Below are 26,572 nucleotides of genomic sequence, written 5' to 3'. Positions count from 1 at the left end.
TCAGCCAGAGTGTGGCTGAGCTGGATTCCTGGGGCCCTCGGGAACACAACCCAGCCCAGCAAAGCCACAGCCCGGCCGCAGCCTCCTCGCCATTCCCTGCAGTTTCCTCAGGGCCCGGCAAGCGCCACGTGCTCTAGAGGTATCCAGGGGGCAGGGGAAGTGCAGAGTGAGCCTCCAGGGAGACAGGTGGAGAGTGAGGCGGGTGCTGGCACCCACAGTCCCATCCGGGGTCTCCCTGGCTTTCTGCTGCTGGAAACTCAGAAGCCAGGGCAGGCTGGGTGCAGTGGCACACGCCTTGAGACCAGCTTCGGCAACATAGACTCCATTTCTACAAAATAAATGTAGCCAGTTGCCACTACGTTCCAGCCTGGGCAACAGAGTGGGACCCCATTTCTACAAAATAAATGTAGCCAGGTGCCACTGCATTCCAACCTGGGCAACAGAGTGAGACCCTGTCTCCGAGAAAAAAACCATAAAAGGAAGTTAGGGCGGTGCTGACCAACTACCAGCTGCTGGGCGTGGCTGGGCGTGGCTGGGCGTGGCTGGGCATGGCTGGGCACTGGCTGGGCATGGCTGGGCACTGGAGCAGACCAGCCTCATTATCCCAGGCTGGGCCCTTGCTGCTTCCCTCCCAGGGGCCTGGTTTTCAGGGAGCAGATGTGCATCTGGGCCCCGGCCTGCTCTTGTGCCCTGTTCTTGTCACCCAACAGCATAGACCAGGGATGGCTCCTGTCACCCCCGTGGCAGTGCCCACCTTCTCCTGCAGCTGCACAGCACTGCCCTCAAACCCAAACCTGGCTTGCCGTGCCAAGCAGGACTTCCATAAAAATCCTTCTACAGACCATCCACTCAGAAGGCATCCTAGGGTGGAACATTCTAGATGGTTGGAGGGTGTGCACCCTTTACATTTTGACAGTTTTGCCAATGACCCTCCTGAAGCCACACCAGCAGCCCTCCCCCTCCCCCTGCGGAGATGACGGAGGCCACAGCGTTAACGGCCTTCCCATTTTTGCCAGTCTGATGGGTGCAAAACGGTCCCTCAGGGGTTCATGTTTTCTCTCTTTTTAGCAGGAAACATTTAACTTTTCTCTCCTTTTTTTTTTTTTCTTGTCCCAGTATAGATGGGATCTTGCTATGTTGCCCAGGCTGGCTTCATATGCCCGGCCTCAAGCAGTCGTCCTGCCTCGGCCTCCCAAAGTGCTGGGATTACAGGCGTGTGCCGCTGCACTTCTTTATTCTTTTCATATTTGAGACAGAGTCTCGCTCCATCACCCAGGCTGGAGTACAGTGGCATGATGTCAGCTCACTGCAGCCTCCACTTCCCAGGTTCAAGCGATTCTCCTGCCTCAGCCTCTGGAGTAACTGGGGTTACAGGCACGCACCACCACAGCCAGCTAATTTTTTGTGTTTTTAGTAGAGACGGGGTTTCGTCACGTTGGCCAGGCTGGTCTTGCTTGATCTCCTGACCTCAAGTGATCCACTGGCCTCAGCCTCCCAAAGTGCAGGGATTATAGATGTGAGCCACTGTGTCCTGCCTGGCCTAACTCCTGACTGAAGTGAAACATGCAGGAGAAAAGACCCGGGTCATAAGTCAGCCGCTCCATGCATTTTCACACTGACCAACAAACAGTTCAGCTCCCCAGAAGCTCCTCAAACTCCCTGCAAGGAGCCAGGCTCCTGAGTCCTAATCTTGACCTGCATGTGAGCTCCACGTGTCTCTTGTTGAGCAAGGACCTGGTACCCACTCACACCACACCTGAAGCTCTTCTGAGACCCTCCTCTGGAGGCTCAGTGCGCCGGCCGCATGAGGGAGGGGTGTGCCTCCGGCCCATACGTGAAAGCTGTGGTCTCAGCTCCTCCACGCCGAGAGACCCTTGGTCTGCACCTGAACTTCTCCCAGCCTCAGTTTCTGTGAAGTGAGGGCTGACCTGCCTCTCTCAACTCTAACACTCGGACTGCATGAGATGCTCTAGGTGAGGTCCCATTTCCTGGCTGTCACCCTCGAATGTCATTTGTTGCCAAACAGAGCCTCACCCTTTACAGGTGGGACACTACCCCTGGTGGATGGGCTGTGTGTCCTTAGCTGCATGATCCTGGGCAAGTGGCTCAGCCTCTTTTCGCCTCCGTTTCTTCCATTATCGGCTGGGCCAAATAACAGCAGGGGTTGTTGAGATTGTTTTGGAAGCCAAGCCCGAAAAGGCACTGGCTGCTGGAGCGCCCAGGCCACCATGGAACACATGGAGGAGCTGTCACTGTGCTTGTCTCAACACAGGGGCCCTGGGCCAGGGCTTTCCCGCTAGCAGTGAGCCCCTCTGTGAGGTTCGCTGAGGTTGCCTGGGCAACAAAGGCCGGTTCCCAGACCATGTTGCTGCTGTGGGAGCCCAGGAGAGGCCTGGTCCCTGATCAGGGAGCGAGCAGGGCACGGCAGCCCCGGGGCCCAGGTCCCACCCTGGAGGGAGCCAGGCCTCCGCGGAGAGCCGGCGGGGCAGAATGCTGGGAGCTGAGCTGTGAGTGACGTCCTTGCTTCCGCTCCTGAGAGCTGCTCCTACCCGCAGCTGAATGTCCAGCCCCACCTTCTGTCTGCTCTGCTCTCTGGCTGCGTCCTCTCCCTGCTTCAGCTGCCCACAGGGCCCAGGTTCTCTGGGAGACCCCCAGTGTGCTCAAGTAGCCCTGTCCACCTCCTTTCTGTGGTCCTAACTGGACTCGACCTGCTTATATGACCCCTTTCATAGCAGTCCTAATAGTACTAATAATACGGCCTCTCTAAGAACCTGCCCTTGGACACCTTCCATTTCATGTCATGCATCCTCCAACAGCCCTGCAGGATAAGGATTATGATGTAGGGCAAAAGTTACAGGCAGGGCTGGCCACAGTGGCTCACACCTATAATCCCAGCTACTTAGGGGGCCCAGGCAGGAAGATCGCTTGAGCCCAGGAGTTCAAGTTCCACCTGGCAACATAGCAAGACCCACATCTCTTAAAAAAAAAAAAAAAAAAAAAAAAAGCCAGACAAGGTGGCTCACATCTGTAATCCCAGCACTCTGGGAGACTGAAGCGGATGGATCACCTGAGGTCAGGAGTTCGAGACCAGCCTGTCCAACATGGAGAAACCCTGTCTCTACTAAAAATACAAAATTAGCCAGGCATGGTGGCGCATGCCTGTCATCCCAGCTACTCAGGAGGCTGAGGCAGGAGAATTGCTTGAACCCAGGAGGCAGAGATTGCGGTGAGCCGAGATCGCGCCATGCATTCCAGTCTGGACAACAAAAGCAAAACTCTGTCTAAAAAAAGAAAATAGAGGTTAGAATCTCTGTCCCAGTGAGAGAGCTGCCCATGCATAGCGATGTTAGCCTCCTTAGCCCGCTTTGCAGCAGGCGACAGAGAGGGTAAGAAACTTGTTCAGACCACACAGCAGGTCAAGGGCAGTCTCTGGCTTGGGCCATCCTGGAGCCCCTCCATGTAGCCCCAGGCACTTCGGCCACATGGGGACAGAGGAAGCCAGTAGCTCCATGCCAGGCGTGTAAGGCCAGCCCTGAATTGCCTAGTTATTGTTGTAATGAATGTCAATTACCTGTGTGGTTCAAGATCGGGGGTGACTGGCCTGGTTCCCCCACAGCCCCGTGTAGAGTTGCCAGATTGAGGAGGACAAAAACATAAAAACAGGATGCCTGGTTATATATGAATTTCAGATAAACAAGGAATAGTGTCAAGCAGAAGCATGTCCCAAGTATTGCATGGGGCAAGGCTCTACTGAAAAACGACTTGTTGGCCAAGTGCAGTGCTCATGCCTGTAATCATAGCACTTTGGGAAACCGAGGCAGGCGGATCACAAGGTCAGGACATCAAGACCATCCTGGCTAACACAGTGAAACCCAGTCTTTACTAAAAACACAAAAATTAGCCAGGTGTGGTGGCATGCGCCTGTAGTCCCAGCTACTCAGGAGGCTGAGGCACGAGAAACACTTAAACCTGGGTGGCGGAGGTTGCAGTGAACGGAGATCCCACCACTGCAGTCCTGGGCGGCAGAGCAAGACTCCATGTCAAAAAAAAAAAAAAATGGGCCGGGCGCAGTGGCTCAAGCCTGTAATCCCAGCACTTTGGGAGGCCAAGGCGGGTGCATCACGAGGTCGGCAGATCGAGACCATCCTGGTCAACATGGTGAAACCCCGTCTCTACTAAAAATTACAAAAAATTAGCTGGGCACAGTGGCGTGTGCCTGTAATCCCAGCTACTCAGGAGGCTGAGGCAGGAGAATTGCCTGAACCCAGGGGGCAGAGGTTGCGGTGAGCCGAGATCGTGCCATTGCACTCCAGCCTGGGTAACAAGAGCGAAACTCCGTCTCAAAAAAAAAAAAAAAAAAAGAAAAAGAAAAACTGTTTGTTAACCTGAGATTCAGATGTGACATGACAGATGGCCTGCATTTTACCTGGTGACCCTACCCTCCAGGGACAGTTGGCAATGTCTGGAAGTGTTTTGGGTCATCACAGCTGGGGGTACTACAGGATCTAGAGGCCAGGGACACCTGCTAAACATCACGTGACACAGAGGACAGCCCCACCACAGAGAATGACAAAAGCGTCAGCAGCGCCGATGCCAGGGACCCTGGGCCACACGCGAGCATTCCCATGGCCAGGCAGGGTGCCAAGTACCTGGCTTGTTTTTTTTAACTTCAATTCTCATGGTCGTCCTGCTCTTGTTTCCATTCTAGCGGTGAGGAGATTGAGGGCTGGGGGAAGGGCTGGACCTGGGTTTCATTTTTTTGGAGACAGAGTTTTGCTCTTGTCGCCCAGGCTGGAGTGCAATGGCATAATCTTGGTTCACTCCAACCTCTACCTCCTGGGTTCAAGCGATTCTCCTTCCTCAGCCTCCCAAATAGCTGGGATTACAGGCACCCAGCACCACACCAGGCTAACTTTTTTTGTATCTGTAGTAGAGTTTTGTATTTTTAGTTTCACTATGTTGGTCCAGGCTGGTCTTGAACTCCTGGCCACAAGTGATCCGCCCGCCTCAGCCTTCCAAAATGGTGGGATTACAAGCATGAGCCCCCACACCGGACCCTTTTTTTTTTTGAGACAGGATCTCACCCAGGATGGGTGCCGCGGGGTGATCACAGCTCACTGTAATCTTGAACTCCTGGCCTCAAGCAGTCCTTCCGTCTCAGCCTCCCAGGTAGCTGGGACTACAGGTACACATCACCACGCATAGCTAAGTTTTTTTTTTTTTTTTTTTTAGAGAAGGGGTCTTGCTATATTGTCCAGGCCAGTCTTGAACCAGGATTGCTGGACTCAAGCCATCCTTTGTCCTTGTCCTTCCAAAGTGCTCAGATTACAGGCATGAGTCACTGCGCCCGCGCTGGAACCGGCCTTTGGAACCTGGGCTCTCCGCACTGTACCCTCACCTTCCACAGCCATCCCAAACACACAGCGCTAGGATGAGCAGGGCCGGTGCACGGGAACTGGGAGAGCCGGCCGGGAGGGAAGAAGCACAGTCAGTGCTCAGGGCAGGAAGGTGGACTGGCTGGGCAGAAGCCTCAGGGGCATCTTCCCCCCACTTGCTGTGTCGAAGCCTCCTGTCTCCAGCTCCTCTCAGGTTCTCTCTCCAGCAGCTCATCCCTGACGCAAGCTAGGGCTTTTTCCTTAATTAAAAAGAGATTTAAAACATCCACTGCTGTCTCTATTAGGCCTGGGATGCCTCAAAAAGGTAAAACCACCAGAGCTGCCCCAGCCTCATCCATAATAACACAAGGCTTTCCCTGTAATTGGAATTAAAAAAAAAAAGATTAAATGCATCTGGAACCCTTGGAGGAATTTATCAGTTTGCTTTGGAAAGACCTACACTAAATCCAGATACCCAGTCATCTCTGAGGGATTGTGTCAGCCCCACTCAGCCCCTGTGGCCCCTGTGTTCCTGCCCCAGGCCCTTTGCGTGTGCTCTGTGCTCTGGGTGCCTCAGGAATCTCTGCTGCTGCTTTCTCATGGTCCCTTCTGGGAAGCCTTTTCCAGCTCCTAGTCTTCCCTAAACCCTGCTTCTCCCCGCTGTGAGTGGGCTTATCATCTGCCCCTCATCCCTACTAGAACTGACCCAGGCTCTTGGAAATATCTGTGTGCTTCTAGCCCCCAGGGCACAAGGGCCCTGACTGTTCTGTGCCTCCGTTTACCCATCTGGAGGATGGGGTCTGATGAGTGTGCAGAGACACTCAAACAGTCCAGCCTCCGACAAGCCCAAGTCTCAAAGCTCAGCACCGTGGGCCCCTCCCAGTGATGGCTTCAATCACCAGAGACCCTCCTTTTTTTCCAGCTGACCCTGAGATCTTTGGGGCCCCATCCCTGCGACTGGAGCTGGGGCAGGAGGTGTAGAGGAGAGGCACAGATAAACCTCTGTAGAGGCCGTTCTTTCCTCAGCAGCGTCTGCAGCACCTGGGGCCGTGCGGGGCACACAGCAGGTGCATAATACATGCCTGTTGGCTGGGCACCTTACTGACCCAGGCTCAGAGCTGGGGCATTACACCTGTGCCGTAAAGGAGCACGTGACATAAGCTGGCTCTCCAGGTGAGAAAGCCCAGGCCAGGGGCAAAGCACAGCAGGAAACAGAAGTGAGAGTCAGATGGGATTTCCTCCTTCCCAAGCCCCTAGCCTTCCCAACAGTGAGGGAGAAGTGTCCCCCGAGAGTCAGGTTGGAACCAGGAATATTTTGTGCGGCATCCATTCCAGCTGTGTGACCGCAGCGGGGAGACAGGCCCCAACCCACACTCACGGGGCTGTCAGTAGCCGGTGGCATCCAGTACGTGTTGCATATTGGCAGAACCAGTGAATGAGGGCCCTGACTCAGGACAGTTACACCTGTGGTTCAAATTACGTGTATCAACTCGTGATGTGAATGACAGCTTGTGTTTACTGAGTGTGCACAGCAAGGCCAGGACTGGGGTTTTCTCTTCCACAAAATGCATATGTAATCATCGTACCACCTTGCCTGGACACCAGTCTGGGGCTTAACCTCTCGTGCTTGCCCACCCAGACCTGGGCACTGTTATTTTACCCCAGTTCCGAAGGTGAGGAAGCAGAGGCCCAAACAGGTGGAGCCACTGCCCCGGTGGACTGTGGCCCAGGTAGGCCTTCTGGCCGCTGGTGGGTTGCGTGGTGGGTCCGACAGGCTGGAGTCCTCTGTGTGTATGACGGTGCCCTGAGGAAGAGGGTGTGGTCCCATTCAGGGCCTCCAAGTGGAACACCTGGGGCTCCAGCCTGACCACTGTTTTGTTTCTGAGACAGAGTCTCGCACTGTTGCCTGTTGCAGTGGCACCATCTCGACTCACTGCAACCTCCATGTCTCGAGTTCAAATGATTCTCTCACCTCAGCGTCCCAAAGTAGCTGGGATTACAAGCACCTGCCACCATGTCCAGCTAATTTTTTTGTATTTTTAGTGATGGGGTTTCACTATATTGGCCAGGCTGGTCTCGAACTCCTGACCTTGTGATCCACTGCCTCAGCCTCCCAAAGTGCTGGGATTACAGGCGTGAGCCACAGCGCCCGGCCCTGAACACTTTTTAAAAGCATCAGTCTGCATGGGGTGTCTCGTAGCTGTAACCCCAGGACTTTGGGAGGCCAAGGCAGGAGGATCCTTTGAGCCTAGGAGTTCAAGACCAATATAGTGAGGCCCTGTCTCTACAAAAAAAGTTTAAGGCTTAGCCAGGTGTGGTGGAGAGTGTATGTCATTTTAACCAGCTCTTTGGAAGGCCAAGATGGCAGAATCGCTTGAGCTTGGGAGGTCAGGGCTACAGTGAGCCTCGGCCACAGAGAGAACCGGTGTCAAAATAATCAAGCAATTAATTTAAATGAAATGAAGAAACACCAGGAGAGGGCGCCTGTGAGCCGTCATGCCAGAGCTTGCTCCTCTGTCCAGCGCCTGTCAGCAGTGGCCTCAGGGCAGCAGGGAGTTCACCAAGAGCTGGCACAGAGAACGGTGCCCTGACCCCAGGGACCTGGGCATCCTTTGCAGAGCCTGGATGTGGTGTCTCGGCCACGGGCTTGCCAGGCTCAGTGCTTTTGAAGGATGAGAAGTAGCAGCAGATCCCAGCAGTGGTGAGGGCAGTGGGGCCTGGAGCCACATCAAGCCCAGCCCTGTTCCCCAGCCTCTGTGTATTCCCAGCACGCTGGGAATTCCTGTCTCCACAGCTCAGTGTTCTCTGTAGCATGGGCATCATCCTCGATTGCATGCAGGAGTGCAAACGGCAGGCTCAGCCCAGAGCACAGCCCCAGATGCTTAGGAAGGGGTGGTCTCAGCGGGGAGGTGAAATGGCACCCCCAGCTCAGGACCCCGCCAGGCCCCAGCCAGCTGGCTTGCTGAGGGCCATTTCTCCCCACACCTGGCCTTTTCTGCAAGGCTGGTGTAACATTTTTACAGCCAGGGAAACTGAGGCTCCAAGAGTAAAGCCGCCCGTTTCCATGGTGGCCCTAGCTCAGGGGTTCCCAGCCCTGGCTGTTAGAGTCACCTGGGAGCTTTTCAAATTCCTGGCGCTGCTCGCAGAGCCATGAATCGGCTCCTCTGGGGCGAGGTCCTACATGGGTAAGTGTTAACTTCCTAGGTGATCTCAATGGGCAGCCTCGATGGAATCCACCGTCCTGGGACCAGGGAAGCACAGAGCCGGGTTTCCACACCTGTCCGACCTCACCCTGCCACCGCCTGCCTGTGTAACCTGCGGGGAAGGCTGGCTCCAGGGTCCCGGGTTCTGTGGTCTGGTCTGCGTGGCTTGCCCTTAATGCAGAGGACAGTGCAGGCCGCAGAATGGGGGTCAGGGCCTGGTGACCCGGAGCGTGAGACTGGGCTGCCTCCCTGGAAGAGGGAAGGAAGGGCTTCCTGCACAAGCTCCATCCCTCTGAAGACTTGGGTTGGGGCTGGGTCCCTGGGATCTGCTCCCTTCCTACTGGAATCCCACGCTCAGAAAATAGGCTTTTAATAGCCCGAGGCAGGCACATAATTACCAAATAACGATTCCGGCCTTAGCACAAATGAGCTCCTTGTCTGGGGCTGGGGCTGGCATTTGGTTTCTAATCCCCAGCGTTGGCCTGATCCTACTGAGAGCTTTTCCCTCCTGTTTGCCACCTCTGCTGCTGAGGCTGGCCAGTGCAGCCCCTGGGGATGTGAGAGGGGCCAGGTCCCTCCCTCCTCCTTGCCTGCCCTCCCCTCTCCCTCTGGTCCTCCTCTCCCCTACTTGTCCCTTCCTCTTCCCCTTCCTCCTCCCTCTCCCTGTCTCTTCCCTCCTTCTTTCTTCTCTTTCCAGCCCTGTCTTTTCTCTTCCCTCCTTCTCTCCCTCTTTCCCTCTCCTCCTCCCTCCCTCTCCTCCTCCCTCCCTCTCCCCCTTCTTCCCTCTCCCCCTCCTTCCCTCTTTCCTCCTTCCCCCCCTCCTCTTCCTTCTCCCCTCTCCTCCCTCCCTTCCTCCTCCCCTTCCTCCCCTCTCTCCTCCTTCCCTCCTCTCCCTTCACTCCTCTTCCTTCCCTCCTTCCCACCTCTTCCTCTTCTCCCTCCTCCCCTCTCTCCTTCTCCCTCCATTCTCTCCTCCCTCCTCTCCTTCCAACACTCTCTCCGAGCCTTCTGCCTCTCCTGGGCTCACTGAGAACCTGATGCTTCAGATTATATGTCTGGGTTTATCCTCAAGCTCCAGACCATGTTAAAATGCAAATGTGGTGTGTTTTATTTTAGAATGTTGGAGTATGCACCGAGGAAGGGGTTTGGAGACTGAGCAGGGAGGCTCCCTCCTGTTACAGATATGATCATCAGCAACTCCTTTTGTCAGGGGCCTCTGCAAGGAGCTCTTTACGGATGATAATAGAGAACACTTAGCTGGCTGGGCAAAGTGCTTCCGTGATTTCCTTCATTTCCTCATATGCAGCCCTTCAAGAGGGGTCTGCCCTGCCCACCTGCAGCCGGGGTTTTGGCTGTGGCTTTTGTTTTTGGCATTAACAAGCCTCAGGCTCTGGAGGTTCTAATATTGCCAGTTATGACATCAGGTGTGTCCTAGATCCCAAGTCCCCTCTGCAGCCAGTCCTGGATGTGCTCGAGCAGGGACGGCACCACAGCCCTGGCACCCAATCCTGCGGATGCTGCTCTGAGAAGTAAAGTTTTATTGAGACAGAGTTACACTCGTTCATTTCCACGTTGCCTCCGGCTGCTTTCAGGCTGCCGTGGCAAAGCTGTGTGTAGTTTGTGTGGGCACAGAGACTCCTGCCTGGCCCCTTGCAGAAAGTCTGCCAGCTGTTCCCTGGGACGATGGCTACGGGAAGCACCAGCTCTTAGACTCAGCCGGCTCCCAGTGTGGGGACGGGTCCTGGCTCTGCCTCTCCCTAGCTGTTCGGTTGTGTGCGGATGTTACTCTCTTAGGTCCCCAGTTTCCACGTCTGCGAGATGGGGCTGGTGACACCCAAGCTACTGGGGCTGAGAGCATGGAACCTGAAGGACGCATGCTCTCGGCCCCATAGCTTGTCTGTACGGTGGCAGCACGTGCCTTTGTTTGGGGTTGTTTGGGGTAGGGGCGCCTCTCTCCAAGTGGCTTCCTTTGAGTTGTTTCACACTCTGGGCTTCTGTGTAGGAGAAACGTTCTCTTCTCTAAAGAAGGTTTGGCTGGGCGTGGTGTCTCACACCTATAATCCCAGCATTTTGGGAGGCTGAGGTGGGCGGATCCTCTGAGGTCAGGAGTTTGAGACCAGCCTAGCCAACGTGTCAAAACCCTGTCTTTTCTAAATATACAAAAATTAGCCAGGCATGGTGTATGTGCCTGTAATCCTGGCTACTCAGGAGGCTGAGACAGGAGAATCGCCTGAACCTGGGAGGTGGAGGTTGCAGTGAGCAGAGATGGTACCAGTGCACTCCAGCCTGGGTGACAGAGCAAAACTCTTGTCTCGAAAAAAAGAAGGTTCAAAACCCACTGCATTAGGCCTGCTTTGGAGGGGCCGTGTGGGGGCTAAGCATTGCGTCGGGGAAAGGTCGCCTCTTCCTACAAACTCTCCAGTTGGGGCCAGGAGTCTTCCAAAGGAGGGAACAGGGTTGGGGTTCAGAGGGTGGGAAGGTGACGGTGGCGGGGGAGGGCAGTGGCTGGGGGGAGAGGAGGATGCTGGTCACTGTGGGTTTGAGAATGAGGTCAGTGACCGTGCATAGAATGAAGGTGGCTCGTCACGGTCACCTCACTCCGGTCATGTGTGCCAGGGACTGTGGCAGTCTCTCCCCAGCCCAGGTAGTGGCTGATTCCCCCACTACCACCCTGAGCTTGTTGTCCATGAAAACAAGAAGTCTGTGAAGAGTTAGACTCACTGTCACGTGGAGGGGTGCATAAGACCACCTACCCTTCTGCCGCCAGCTGCAGGTTTGGGGGTTCCCCAAAACACCCTCCTGTTTGCTCATTTGCTGAAAGGACTCACAGAACTCACTGGAGGCTTTGATTCTCGGTTATGGCTCATTCCAGGGAAGGGACCCAGGTCAAAGAGGAAAGGGAAGGTGCTCACAGGGCAGATCCCAGGAGGCCCCAGGCACAGGCTCCTACCGTCCCTCCCCGTGGAGCTGTGGACAGCGCCCACTCCTCCCGCCGATGACGATGGTGTGTGATGGCACGGAGCATCGCCAGGTGGGAAGCCCCTGGCCTCAGTGGCCACAGTTCTTATGGGGCATTATGGGCTGAACTCTGTCTCCCAAAAATTCCTAAATAATCCTCCTGGCCCCAAGGGCCTCAGAATGTGACCTTGTTGGGAGTAGTGTCTTTGCAGGTGTACTGAGCTGAGATGAGGTTATTTTAGTAGTGTGAGCTCCTAATACAAAAGGACGAGTGTCTTTATCAAAAGGGGAGATCTGGGCCGGGCTTGGTGGCTCATGCTTGTAATTTCAGAACTTTGGGAGGCCGAGGCGGGCGGATCACCTGACGTCAGGAGTTTGAGACCAGCCTGGCCAACACAGTGAAATTCTGTCTCTACTAAAAATACAAAAATTAGCTGGACGTGGTGGCACATGCCTGTAATCACAGCTACTCGGGAGGCTGAGACAGGAGAATTACTTGAACTCAAGAGGTGGAGGTTGCGGTGAGCCAAGATCATCCCGCTGTACTCCCGCCTGGGCAACAGACTGAGATCCATCTAAAAAACAAAAAGGAGAAATCTGGACAGAGACAGGACACAGGGAGAAACAGTATGAAGGCAAGAGGCAGAGGTGGGTGATGCTTCTACAAGCCTAGGAACGCCAGATTGTCAGCAGCCACCAGAAGCCAGGAGAGGGGCCTGGAACAGTCTCCCTTGCAGCCTCCAGAGGATCCAGCCCTGCCGACACCTGGATCTGGAACTTCTGACCTCTGGATCTGTCAGACAATGAATGTCCTTTGTTCCAGCCCCCCGGTTTGCTGTGGCAACCGCAGGAGACGAAGGCATGGGGGCTTCTCTGGAGGCTGATTGATTGCTCACTTGGAGCTCAGGCTGCAGGCTGCCGTCTCTCTGGGCATGACCCAGGGCCCCCACCATCAATCACATCTTTGGAAGCCAGGTATAACCAAGGCCCCGGCAAACAAAGACTCTCCTATCAAGCAGGATATTCCAAGGGCTGAGAGAGCACCTCCCAGAAACTGCGGACAGAAATCAACCTCTTTTTAGGCAAGGTTAAATTCTTTTTCTTTTTTTCTCTTTTTTGAGATGGAGTTTCGCTCTCGTTGCCCAGGCTGGAGTGCAGTGGCGCGATCTCGGCTCACTGCAACCTCTGTCTCCTGGGTTCAAGTGATTCTCCTGCCTCAGCCCACTGAGTAGCTGGGACTACAGCCACCTGCCACCATGCCCAGCTAATTTTTTGTATTTTTATTAGAGATAGGGTTTCACCATCTTGGCCAGGCTGGTCTTGAACTCCTGATTTCAGGGGATCCATCTGCCTCGGCCTCCCAAAGTGCTGGGCCAGATTCTTTACTATGCACAGGGTCCAGAGAGGAGATGCAGTGCACCCAGGGTCACACAGCTGGTGGCCTGATTCCAAAGTCAGTGTGTGTGCTGCCTTCAGTTTTTCTGAGCCTACAGCTTTCATCAAGGGGCAAGTGAACCAAGAGTTTGGCCTGAATGGCATGGCTTCAGGTCCCCTAGGTGCACATGCTTTCTGTGGATTCAAACAGACTGTCCCGGACAGCCCAGAGGTAACCTGCCCCTCAGAGGAACACCCCTTTGGTGAACAAAGGTTGCCCTGAGAAGCCCCCTGTGATTTCACATACCACAGCCAGGTATGCGATCCCCACTGTGCACCTGCCATCCCTTCCTCCCGAGGTCAGGGAAAGATTTGCTGACTCTGTCGGTAATCTATCATTGCTTAACAAACTATGCCAAAACGTTGAGGCTTCAACATCAAGCTTTTATTATCTCAGAGTTTCTGTGGGTCAGGAATTGAGGAGTGGCTTAGCTGCCTGGTTCTGGCTCAGGGTCAATCAGCCAGGGCTATAGTCTCATCTGGTGGCTGGACTGGGGCTGGAGGCTCATCTGGTGGCTGGACTGGGGCTGGAGGCTCATCTGATGGCTGGACTGGGGCTGGAGGCTCTGCTGCTGAGGTGCCTCCCTCATGGCTGTTGGCTCAAGGTCTTAATTCCTCACCCGCATGGGCTTCTCCATAGGCCACTTGAGCATCCTCATAACATGGCGGCTGGCTTCCCCAAGAGCAAGCAGTCTAAGAGAGAGCAAGAAGGAAGTTGCCATGTCTTTCATGACCTCACCTTGGAAGTCTCGCACCATCATGTCTGTCCTATTTTGTTTGTTGGAAGCAAGTCACTAAGTCCATCTTACACTCCACCTCGTAGGGCCGTAGTTTAGAACCTCCACACTGACCCTACGATGGTCACTTAGGAACATTGCCCTGATGGTGGTCACGGGAGGCCTGAGAACATTAGGAAAAATAGGTCCCCCCAACCCCTTATACTCAGCGCCTCCTGTTGGTCAGGGGCTCTGGTGCTTGAGCTAATTTAATCCTAGCCTGGCACTGTTTGGGGCAATCCCCAGAGTGACGGGTGTAGAGACAAAGACTGATGGTTTTGGTTGCATTTAAATGTTATTTTATTTTTTTTTTTTTTTTTGAGATGGAGTCTCACTCTGTCGCCAGGCTGGAGTGCACTAGTGTGATCTCGGCTCACTACAACCTCCGCCTCCCAGATTCAAGCAATTCTCCTGCCTCAGCCTCCCGAGTAGCTGGGACTACAGGCATCCACCACCATGCCCGGCTAATTTTTGGATTTTTAGTAGAGATGGTGTTTCACCACTTTGGCCAAGATGTTCTCAATCTCTTGACCCCGTGATCCACCCACCTTGGCCTCCCAAAGTGCTGGGATTACAGGTGTGAGCCACCTCAACACCCCCCCCCCCCGACTTTTTTAAAAAATTAAGACAGAGTCTTACTCTGTCACCTAGGCTGGAGTGCAGTGGAACAATCTCAGCTCACTGCAACCTCCACCTCCCGGGTTCAAGTGATTCTCTTCCTGCTTCAGCCTACCGAGTAGCTGGGATTACAGGTGTGCACCACCACACCAGGCTAATTTTTGTCTTTTTAGTAGAGGCAAGTCTTCACCATGTTGGTGAGGCTGGTCCCCTACTCCTGACCTCAGGCGATATACCCACCTCGGCCTCCCAAAGTGCTGGGATTACAGGTGTGAGCCACCACTCCCGGCCAGCATTTAGAATGTAAAGCACTCCTACTTACTCTGTCATGAGCATGTCCTAGGCTCAAGGGAAACACAGGTGAATGAAGTAGTGACTGTCCTCCTGGTGTTCACAGCAAAGAGCGACAGAAACGAAAAAAAAAAAAATCATTGATGAATGAGTGAGTGCAGATGGGCAAAAGCGGGAGCCGCAGGTCTGCTGGGGTGCCTTTCCCAGGGAAGAGCCTGGCGCACTGGGCTTTGAAGGATAAGGAGGAGCTTGTTACTCTGGCAGAGAAAGAAAGAGCGTCCCAGGCCAGGGGAACAGCATATGCAAAGGCATGAAGGGGCCCAGGGAGCCGGGGAGTCTGGGGAAGTATGAGTGCTTTGGAGTATAGGGGCTGATGGCTGCAGGTGAAGCTGGAACTAGCTGGGCCACATGGTGAAGGACGAAAACTGGACCCAGAGGCTGACTGGCCTGTGAGCCGCATTTCCCAAAATCTGTTTCCCGACTCATGGTTCTGTGAGATGTGACAGGGGCTCAGTTAGCATTCCTGAGACTCGGGTTTTCATCTGTGGGGCGGGGACAGCGGCGCCCTTTGCTGTGAGGCGTCAGGACTCAAGTGACGGTGAATGGGGGGGCGGCCCACGGTTCCTGGCGGCCACTGATCCTGTCTCTCTGTCATGTGTGTACGTGCGTGTGTGCTCCACGCCTGGCTTCTCAGGCTTTAAAATGTGTGTCAGCAGCAGCAGCAGCAGCCACGACGAGGCCCCCGTCCTGAACGACAAGAACCTGGACGTGCCCGACATTATCATCACGCCCCCCACCCCCACAGGCATGATGCTGCCGAGGGACTCAGAGAACTCAGGTGAGGCCGCCCCCTGCGCCAGCAAGCCGGGTCGGATCTGGGGGCCCAGCAGAGACCGCTCTCAGGGGCATGCTTCTGGGCACGGGACTGAGCTTGCATCCTCGCCTCCCCCGGGTTCATTAACCATTTAGTGTCAGACTTGTGTACACTGCAATGTGAGCCCCCCGCCAAGGCGCCAGCCTCAGCGCAATGTGGCGTGTTAAGTAATTAGTAGACAGCCCCTGCCAGCCAATTGATGGATGGAGCCAGGCTGGCCCGCCACGCCAGGGCTCCCGCCAGCCAAGGTAACTGATGGATGCTCCTTCCCCTGCCAGCGGGAGGACCACTGCTCCATCTTGTTGGCCGCTGCCGTGTGGCTGGACAGGACAGACTTGGAAACACAGCCCACGCCCATGCCAAGGCTGGGGCTGGACCCTGGGCCTTCCAGATGCAGCTCACTGCCGGGAACGGGGAGGAAGTGGAGTTCTTCCCAGTGAGAGGGTGCGGGGGTGGGAGACAGAGCCCCAAATCGCGCTCCCACCTGCCCCTCTGGAGCTGGTGGAATGACTCGTTCACGTGTTCAGCGAGCAGAGATTTATTGAGCTGGGCCTACGCCAGGTACTGAGGCTGCTGCTGTGAATAATAATAACAATAATGGTGATACCAGGTCGTGATAGGTAGCACCGTACTGAGTGTAATGAATGGATTTCCTTTTGTCTTGTTTTGTTTGAGACGGAGGCTCACTCTGTCACCCAGGCTGGAGTGCAGTGGCGAGATCTTGGCTCACTGCAACTTCCAACCTCCAACTCCCGGGTTCAAGCGTTTCTCCTGCCTCAGCCTCCCCAGTAGCTAAGATTACAGGCATGGGCCACCATGCCCAGCTAAGTGTTTTGTATTTTCAGTAGAGACGGGTTTCTTCATGTCGGTCAGGCTGGTCTTGAACTCCCGACCTCAGGTGATTCACCTGCCTCGGCCTCCCAAAGTGCTGGGATTATAGGCATGAGCCACTGTAACTGCGCTATTTTTATTTATTTTTTGAGATGGAGTTTGGCTCTGTTGCCCAGGCTGAAGTGCAGTGGCGTCGTCTTGGCTCACTGCAACTTCTGCCTCCTGTGTTCAGGTGATTCTCCTGCCTCAGCCTCCTGAGTAGCTGGGATTACAGGCAGCCACCACTATGCCTGGCCAATTTTTGTATTTTAGTAGAAAGGGGTTTCACCATGTTGGCTGGGCTGGTCTCAAACTCCTGACCTGAGGTGATCCACCCACCTGGGCTTCGCAAAGTGCTAGGATTACAGGAGTGAGCCGCTGCGCCCAGCCACACCCCCATTTTAGAAATGGGTAAACTAAGGCTCAGAGAGGTTGAGACACTTGCCATGCTGCTGGTTGGTGGTGCAGCAGGGATAGAACCCCAGGCTATGTGATCTGAGCTTCGTCCCACGGCCCCCAGGCCGGACGCTCTCCCTGCGGGTGGCACCAGTCAGCTGATAGCCATCATGACATGGGTCCTCCTGGACCCGTGCAGGGCACACAGCACCCATGAGGCTTGTGTAGGGTTTGTGGAAGGCTGTCTGGGAGGGGGACTCCATAGACCCTTCCACATGTCCTGAGTTTGGGTCTCCCCTTGCTCAGTAGAGCAAGTGACTGGGAGAAAGCTGTCAGGCCCCCTGGGCTGGGCCAGCGCAGGTGTTATGGTGGTTGCAATAGGGGCACATTCCTCTGTGACCTTTCCGAGTGCATGGCACTGGCTAAATGCTTTTCATAAATCTCATGTAATTCTCATTCCAACTGTGAGGTGGTGAAGACCACCCTTATCTCTAGTTTAGAAATGGGGAAACAAGCCAGGCTCCATGATTCACGCCTATAATCCCAGTACTTTGGGAGGTCGAGACGGGCAGATCACCTGAGATCGGGAGTTCAAGAGCAGCCTAACCAACATGGAGAAACTCTGTCTCTACTAAAAATACAGAAAATTAGCAGGTATGCCAGGGGGCGCCTGTAATCCCAGCTACTCTGGAGGCTGAGGCAGGAGAATCGCTTGAACCCACGACGTGGAGGCTGCAGTGAGCCAAGATCGTGCCATCAAACTCTAGCCTGGGCAACAAGAGTGAAAACCCATCTCAAAAAAAGGAAAAGGAAAAGAAATGGGGAAACAAACAGGTCCAGAGAGGGACAGTGCCTCACACAGGGGCACACAGCAAGGTGGGAGAAGAGCTGGGCTCCGGCACCACAGTGGTGCCTAATCAGAGAGCCAAGTGTGGGCAGACAGAGGCCCAGTCCTTAGCTCGGCTCTCACAGTCCCTTCCCTCTCTGAGCCTGTGCCCTCACCTATAAAGTGGGATCATACCATCTTCCCTGCTCCCAGGACCAGTGTGGGCACAGCGGAGACACAGGGTTACTCTCCAAGGTCCAAGCCCCAGGGAGGTTCCTGAACCCTGGGACAGGTTTCTCTTAAATTTAAGCATCTCCAGGGTCTGATTCACCCAGATGGATCCACCATCACTGGGTCCCATCTCAGCCTCTGGCAGCACCAGAAAACAAGGACACCCAGAGACCCCTGCCCTGCAGCTCCCAGGGAGGCGGGCCTGGGTGTGGTGGGGGCAGGGTGCATCCAGGTGTCCATCCCTCTTTCTCCTAGTCTGGCTGGATGAGACAGGGTCATGCCCAGATGACGAAGAAATGGACCCGGAAGCCTGAGGCGGTGTCATCCAATGATCTGGTGGACTCTCACTCCAGCGTCCTGGCTTCAGGTGTCCGGGGGCGTGGCTGCCTGGGGAAGGTGGGCCGAGCACCATGGATGGGAACAGCAAATCCGGGCTGCCGCTCAGAAGGACGTGGCAGGACCAGCAAGGAATCCGGCCTGCCTGCTTCTACAACAGGGTTTCCCAGGCCCCGCTGAGTGGACGCACCCCTGACGCCTCCAGGTTCTTGCCGACTCTAGCCTGGTAAGAGAGAGCGCCATGGTCCTGGCTGTCGGGGTCCCAGGGAAAGGCCTTTTTCTGGACAAACACACCCTCCCAGTCCCCTGGGCCGGGCAAACATGGGTCTCTGCCATCAACACAAACAAGAACGTCTTGCAGGCGTAAAAGTGTTCTTTTACAGATATGGAAACAGTCCAAAATGGGATTTATAATTTCTTTTTTGCATATAAATAAAGATCCTCTGTAACAAATGGTCAATCCTTTTCTCTTTTTTCTTTTTTTTTTTGACGTGGAGTCTCCCTCTTGTCTCCCAGGCTGCAGTGCAGTGGCATGAACTTGGCTCATCACAATGTCCACCTCCCGGGTTCAAGTTATTATTTTGCCTCAGCCCCCTCAGTAGCTGGAATTACAGGCAGGAGCCACCACACCCAGCTAATTGTTGCATTTTTAGTAGAGGTGGGGTTTCCTCATGTTGGCCAGGCTAGTCTCGAACTCCTGACCTCAGGTGATCCGCCCACCTGAGCCTCCCAAAGTGCTGGGATTACAGGCATGAGCCACCGCACCTGGCCTCAAACAGTGACTCCTGCTTCTTGGGTCAGGAGGCGGCGGTGGATGGAGCACACGAGGCACAGCGTGGGTGTAAGAGAGACACTTAACACGGAGGAGCGGGTCTGGTGTGCAGGCCGTTGTGGAGGTCTTGAGCCCCTTCTTTTTCAGCCTGTGTGGAGGCTTCAGCATGGCCCAGGCCTGGGCTCTGAGGTCACATGGACCTCGTTTGAGTCCCAGCTGTAGGATCCTGGTGATAACACACCTGTAGGGTGAGAGGCAATATTGTGTTGGTTTTTCTAACAACCTCACATCGGTGCCAGGTGTGGTGGCTCACTCTTATAATCCCAGCACTTTGGAGGCTGAGGCAGAAGGAGCTTGAGACCAGGAGTTTAAGACAAGCCTGGGCAACATAATGAGACCTTGTCTCAATCAGTCTCAAACACTAAATGGTCAGTGTTCCCAGCTTCCCACAGAGCACTCTGACATTGGTGTGCATATGTGTGTAGTGTGTGTGTGCATGAGTGGGTCTGTGCAGGTGTGTGCATATGTGACATGCATACATGTGTGCATGTACGCATGTATGTGCATGCATGCGTATGTATCGTGCATGTGTGTTTGCACATGTAATGTGTACATGTATGATGTGTGTATATGGGTGCAGTTGTGTATATGTGGGTGAATGTGCATCTGTGTATGTAGGTGTGTGTGTATGTGTGTATGTGTGATGTGTGTATGCATCTGTGTATGTGGTATCTGTGTGTACATCTGTGTGCATGTGTGATTGTGTGTGTCTGTGTCCATGAGTGTAGGTGTGTGCATGCGAGTGTGTGTGGTGTTTGTGTGCAAGTGTGTGATGTGTGTATGCATCTGTGTATGTGTGTGTACGTGTGTGCATGTGTGATGTGTATGTGTATCCATGTGTGTGTGCAGGTATGTGTGGCTGTGTGTGTGTGTATGGCGTGTATTCATTTTCTGTGGCGTCTCCTGAGTTTGGTTTTTCTTGTGTCTCAGGGTCCCCAGAGCAAGGCCTGAGCTGAGGCTTTGGGCGTAAGGGGGAGATTTGGAGGCGGTCCCAGGACACCCATGGGAGTTGGGAAAGGCAGTTCAGGGGTCCCCAAGACCACCCCCAGGTCTAATCATCCACCAGAAGAACTGAGAAAAGCCATGTGCATCTTGTTGATGGCTTATGATGGCAAGCAGATACAGATTAAAATCAGCAGAGGGCAGGAGACCCCAGGACAGGACAGGCGCAGGCTCCCAGCCATCCTCTGACCGCTGAGTTGTGGAGAGTGGGCAAGTGCTAACTTTTGACCACGATGTGGGACCACACGCACAGAGCATCACCAACCAGAGACACCTCGAACCTCAGTGTCCAGAGGCTTCATCGGGGCTCGGCCACATCGATGTGGCAGACACCGCATGGCTGACCTTAGTCTCCAGCTTCTCCAAAGGTCAGCTGACAGCATGTAGCCCCAGGCCCCACCATAAATCCCATGCTGAGCCTAGGCCACCCTGTGTAGCCCACGACCTCGGCAAACAAAGACACTCTCATCAGGCAGGACTCTCTGAAGGCTACAAGTGATGGGGGAAAGGCCAGGCCTGTCTCTGGACATGGCTGATCTTTTGTTGTGCAAGAGGCCAGGCAGGGTGGGAAGGAGCTCGTAAGGTGCCATGGAGGCCTCTGGGGAGGCAGTGTGGATCCCTTCAGTGAGCGGGCCCCTGAGGGGTGAGATGTGGGGTGTGTATCCTCCCACTCCCACTCATCACTGGCCAAGAGCAGCTTCCAGAGTCACCCAGCATTCCCGGCCTGTCCACCCACGGACAGCAGTGCTCACAGAGGATGTGTGTGCACGCACCGGGCTCTGAGTCCTGGGGATATGGCGGGCCCCGTGGCTAGGGCCCACTCTCTGGATACGTCCTGCACGCGGCCACAGGGCCAGTCTCAAAAGCCCACGCTGTGTTCAACACTCTGTTGTCGCTCCTTGAAATTCTCAATCAGGGTCCAGCATGGTGGCTCGTGCCTGTAATTCCAGGGCTTTGGGAGGCCAGGGTGGGTGGATCACTTGAGCCCATGAGTTCAAGAGCAGCCTGGGCAACATAGAGTCCCATCTCTTCTAATTTTTTTCTGAGACAGAATCTCACTCTGTCACCAGGCTGGTGTGCAATTGTGTTGTCTTGGCTCACTGCAGCATCTGCCTACTGGGTTCAAGTGATTCTCCTGCCTCAGCCTCTCGAGTAGCTGAGATGATAGGCATGTGCCTCTACACATGGCTAATTTCTGTTTTTTGATGTGGTGATGGCATTACAGCCACCTGGGGGCCTCTGCCTACCGTCCCCCTCAGCCCATCCTCCTTACAGGTTCACACCTGTTGGAGGAACCGGTCCACATCCTGGGAAATGGGGAATCTTTTTAGCTGCCTGGCAGTGGCATCTAAGCTGCTAAGCCACCAGCCCATCCTGCCTCAGTGTTTTTGTTTGTTTGTTTTTGTTTTTGAGATGGAGTCTCACTCTGTCATCCAGGCTGGAGTGCAGTGGCACAATCTCCGCTGACTGCAGCCTCCGCCTCCTGGGTTCAAGCGATCCTCCTGCCTCAGCCTCCAAGTAGCTGGGTTACAGGCACCCCCCTCCCCACCACGCCCAACTAATTTTTGCATTTTTCGTAGAGAAAGCGTTTCACCATGTTGGCCAGGCTGGTTTGAACTCCTGATCTCAAGCAGTCTGCCCACCTCGGCCTCCCAAAATGCCGGTGTGAGCTACTGCACTGCCTCCAGCTTTTAAACTTCGGTATTAAGGTATTACCTGGACAATTAAGTCTACTCCAAAGTCAGTGTGCAGCAAAGTCAGGTGCACGTGTGTGTCCACCATGAAAGCACCTCCCTGATCGAGAGAGGACGTCGCTGTGACCCTGGCCACAGGCTTCCCTGGGCCCTTGGAGAGGTCGTTGCTGTCCCCATCCCTGGCCATGGTTCCTCTGTCCTGTTCTTGCCCTTCATGTACATGGAATCTTCCTACGGTGGACCGCCTTTGCTGAGTAACTGTTGTTCCTGCGGGCTACAGAAATGCCTTAGGCTGGGTAATTTATAGACAGTAAAATGTATGGCTCACAGTCTTGGAGGGAAGAAGTCCAGGAGCAAGGTGTCAGCAGATTTGGAGTCAAGTGAGGGCCTGTTTTCTGCCTCAGAAGAGGGTGCCTTTGTACCACGTCCCTGCCCGGTGGAGCGGGCGAGGCAGCTCACTTTACACCGCACCCTCCTGACTTAATGGCTCCTCTCGGGGCCTCAACTCTTAATTCTGTCTCACTGGGGTTGGGTACTGTAACTCACACCTGTAGACCCAGCACTTTGGGAGGTGGAAGCAGGAGGCTCACTTGAGCTCCGGAGGGGGTCGAGACCAGCCTGGGCAACATGACGAAACCCCGTCCCTACCAAAAATATAAAAAATTAGCCAGGTGTGGTGGCACGAACCTGTAATCCCAGCTACTGAGGAGGCTAGGGCAGGAGAATCACTTGAACCCAAGAGACGGAGATTACAGTGAATCGAAATCATGTCACTGCACTCCAGTGAGTGGGCGTCAGAGTGAGACAAGAGAGAGAGAGAGAGAGACCAGAGAGGCGAGAGAGAGAGCACTGAGACGTGTATGTCATCTGGGGCTAGAAGATCCACTTCCAAGATGGCACATCCACATGGTGAGGCACCTACCAGGTGGCTGCCGACTTGGGTCTGGGCTCTTGTTTTTCTCCACAGAACTTCTCCCTGGGCAGCTTGGGCTTCCGCACAGCATGGCAGCTGACGTCCAAGTAACAGCATCTCCGGACAACCAGGTAGAAGCTGTATGGCCTGTGAGACCCAGTCTCTGCAGCCACATGACATCACATCTGCAGTAGTCATGGGCACCCTGATTACAAGGGAGGGAACATGGGCGCCACCTCCTGAGGGGAATAGTGTCAAAGGCATAAGTATAAACAGGTTGAGTGAGGTGGCGTCTGCCTATAATCCCGGTGCTTTGGGAAGCCCAGGGAGGAGGTTCACTTGAGGCCAGGAGTTTGAGACCAGCCTGGGCAATGTAGTGAGATCCTGTCATTACAAAAATAAAAAATAAGCCAGGTGTGGTGGCTCATGCATGTAATCCTAGCACTCTGGGAGGCTGAGGCGGGCAGATCACCTGAGGTCAGGAATTAGAGGCCAGCCTGACCCACGTGGAGAAACCCTGTTTCTCCTTAAAATACAAAATTAGCCGGGCGTGGTGGCATATGCCTGTAATCCCAGCTACTCAGGAGGCTGAGGCAGGAGAATCACTTGAACCCAGGAGGTGGAGGTTGCACTGCAGCCTGGGCAACAAGAGCAAAACTCCATCTCAAAAAAGAAAAGAAAAGGAAAGAAAAATACAAATAAACTCGGTGTGGTAGTGTGCACCTGTAGTCCCAGCAGCTGGAGGCTGCAGTAAGCCGTGATCACACCGCTGCACTCCGGCCCGAGTTACAGAGCTTTAAGACCCTGTCTCTAAAAAAACGGGAGGAGGAGGAGGAGGGGGAGGAGGAAAGAAGAAGAAAAGAGGAGAAGAAGAAGGAAAGCAGAAGGAGGAGGAAGAGAAAACAATGTGGGATGGGAGATGTTGTGGCCCCATTTGGAATTACAACTTGCCACCCGGTTCAGGCAGTTCTTCTCCCTGAAATGCCTTTGCCCCCAATCCCAGTCTCTCTGTAAGATCCAGTTCCATAGAAGCCTGGTGCCCCCCTGTGCCAGGCTCTGCCAGCAGAAAGCCTTGCTGCCCTCCGGCTCCCACAGCAGGTGTTCCCTCCCTCCACTGTGAGCAGGATGCCCTTCTGGTGTTTCCCAGTCGCCGATGTGCAGGACATCACAGGAACGGGTGCCTTGTCCCTGGGGCTCAGGGCCTAAGGTTCAGCAAGTCACCAACATGCCAGGAACTCCTGCCACTGGCTCTAATAAATACATTTCCCAAAGGTGCTGACTTAGTCTCACGCTTCGGTGTATTCCCAGCACCTCTATCATAGCTGCTAACGTATTTATTTAGTTTTCGGTTTTTGTTTTGTTTTGTTTTTTAGAGACGAGGTCTTACTGTCACCCAGGCTGATTCTCTCAGGGGTCTGGGCTGAGTTCCCTTATCTCCTCGAGGAACTGGGGCCCAAGGCGTCCATAGCAATCCCCGGCTTTGGGCCTGGTGTGGCCAGAGGCCTCAGCCCTGGTCAGCATCTCTGGTGAGGTCAGCATTTGGGAGGTGTGACCCCATGATGGTGTCTGCTAAGTAACGGCAGAGAGAGTCTTCCTGGTGACAGCTGACCCCCATGCTGCCGTCAACCCTGTGGCATACCCACTGTACCGCTCCTCTGTCCCTCATGCCTCTGCCTCCCATAAGCTCTGCCTCCTCTAGGAAGGGAGGGGCATGGCAGAGAGGGGCCTGCTCCGGGCAAGCTCTCACACAGGAAGGCATGGGAGCTAGGGGAAGGGCCCCCACTGCAGCCCTGGCACCCCTCCCCTGAGCTGTGACAAAGAATCTGGGGAATGGGTAGGAGCAAGGGCTTTGGTGTCAGTTAGCTCCCTGTTGTGCTGTGTGATCCTGGAAAGTCACTTGACCTCTCTGAGACTCTTCTTCACCTGTGAAGTGGGGATGGTAACTACCCACCTTATGGAAGCACATGAGGATTTTGTGGCTTCATCCACGTAATCCCCCCACCACGAGGTTTCGTAGCTGCCCAGAGGTTCCCAGTGGGACTGAGCCCTGCTTGCCAGCAGTAGAAACCTGCTCGCTAACCTGAACCGGCTCCTTCTCAAGGTCCCGTCTCAACCTCCCTTCCTGGGACTGCCTTCCAAATAAACCACTTCCATTTGGATCCTGTTTGGGGACCCAGCCTCAGGTGACATTCCCATATTCCACCCATCAGCTGGATTGTTGTACCCGAGCGAGTCATGGAACACGCCACACTCTGAGATTGAATTATGAGTCCTTTATTATGCCAGCGACCGAGAGGCAGTTAATGCCCAAAATTCGCCCGGCCCCTAAGAAAAGGTTAGGTGGTTGTTTATACCCTAGTTTTGAAGGGGAGGAGGAACCTAGCTGAAGCAAATTTTTCACAAAAGCAGAGTAAGCAAGAAGTTAAAAGATAAACTAGCACATGAGAAATTAAACAGTGCCAGGTGCGAGGGGTAAACTCATACAAGACATCCAACTTAGAGATAGCGGGGGCTCTGGGCGCGGGACAGCACCTGCATTCCCAGGCTCTGCTGGTACCACTTAACTCGGCCTCTTACCAACAAATGCATTCCTGGAGGTGCCCAGGGTCAGCCTTCCCCAGCCACATACTATAGTTACATACTCAGTGGTGGGAAAATAAAATGAAGAAGCTAAGATGGAGTGTGTCCGGCTCGGGAAGCTAAAGCCTGAACAGCTTTTAATCTGAGAAAGACGGAGTTCGGCAGGTTATCACAGGGTAATCTCGAGCAAGTCACTTGGCCTCTCTGAGCCTCAGTTTCCTTAATCTTCAAATGGAGACAGTAACCAGGTTGTGCAGAGGAGGATGTAACTGAACACACGCGGGGAACTGGGAATGCACCAGCGCCGATGTTTGCACAGCTGTGCAGGAGAAGAGCAAGGCTGATTTGTGTGTCACAGTGTTGCTGGGGTGTTGGGTTCTCAGTGAACCGGACCCCTCATCAAAGGCCGGGATGCTCTGTAGGTGGGGTGGGCGCCTCTTTGGAGCAAGTCCAGAGTGAGGATTTATGTTGAACCCAAAACATCCCTCCCCTATTTTTTTCTTTTTGAGATGGAGTATCTCTCTGTCGCCCAGGCTGGAGTGCAGTGGCGTGATCTTCGCTCACTGCAACCTCTGCCTCCAGGGTTCGAGCGATTCTCCTGCCTCAGCCTCCTGAGTAGCTGGGACTACAGTTGCGCACCACCGTGCCTGACTAAGTTTTGTATTTTTAGTAGAGACGGGGTTTCACCATGTTGGTCAGGCTGGTTTCCAACTCCTGACCTTGTGATCTGCCTGCCTTGGCCTCCCGAAGTGCTGGGATTACAGGCGTGAGCTCTTGCGCCTGGTCCCCCATTCTTATTTTTTGTCTGTTTTTCTTTAAACACATCCTGGAGGAATGGTTCCGAACGTCTGCAGTTTATTTTTCGTTTATATCCAATGCCAAAGCCAACCATACTGACTAAAACCAACAATAAAAACGCTTTGTGAATGGTTACCCCGAAGTGTGTGTTGGGGGAGCGTGGGGCCACAGTAAATGGCAAATGTAGAGGAAATAGACGGAAATCAACAGCACCGGCTGCCGGCAAAGCCCGCTAACCCTAACCCTGGTGTGTCAGGAAGGTTCCTGGGTTCCAAGACGCGAGGGAACGTTCTGGTCTTGAAACTTGGGATTCATGTTGTATTCCTCCAGGAAGGGAGGCTGGGAGGGAGAAAAGTGTGAAAACAGATGGAAATGTAATTTTTTAATGGCAGCAGCAGATGGCAAAAAGACACAAGAGTGTATTCACACCATGTCGGAGCCATTTGAGAACGCCAGGCCCAGCCATAATGTGCACGACGGGGCTGTCATGATGGCTCCCCGGCCAAACCCAGGAGCTGCAGGCAGGAACATGCGGGTCCCCCAAGGAGGCGTGGGACGAGCTGCC

At 54.3% G+C, this 26,572-nt stretch overlaps 1 protein-coding gene across 1 annotated transcript in view; it reads left to right on the top strand.

Annotated features, from left to right (window-relative positions):
• Window positions 1–18,641, top strand: part of C20H16orf74 (chromosome 20 C16orf74 homolog) — a 62,657-nt gene extending 44,016 nt beyond the window's left edge. Inside the window, exons 4-5 of the mRNA XM_002761233.6 lie at window positions 15,350–15,493; window positions 18,108–18,641. Of these exons, the coding sequence (XP_002761279.2) occupies window positions 15,350–15,493; window positions 18,108–18,166 (203 nt within the window). The 3' untranslated portion in view covers window positions 18,167–18,641. The remainder of the gene's footprint in view (window positions 1–15,349; window positions 15,494–18,107) is intronic.
• Window positions 18,642–26,572: the final 7,931 nt, after the last annotated feature.

Source organism: Callithrix jacchus, chromosome 20 (genome assembly GCF_049354715.1).
Source record: "Callithrix jacchus isolate 240 chromosome 20, calJac240_pri, whole genome shotgun sequence".
In the NCBI taxonomy this organism is placed as follows: domain Eukaryota; kingdom Metazoa; phylum Chordata; class Mammalia; order Primates; family Cebidae; genus Callithrix; species Callithrix jacchus.
This window is presented reverse-complemented; position numbering and strand designations above follow the sequence as displayed.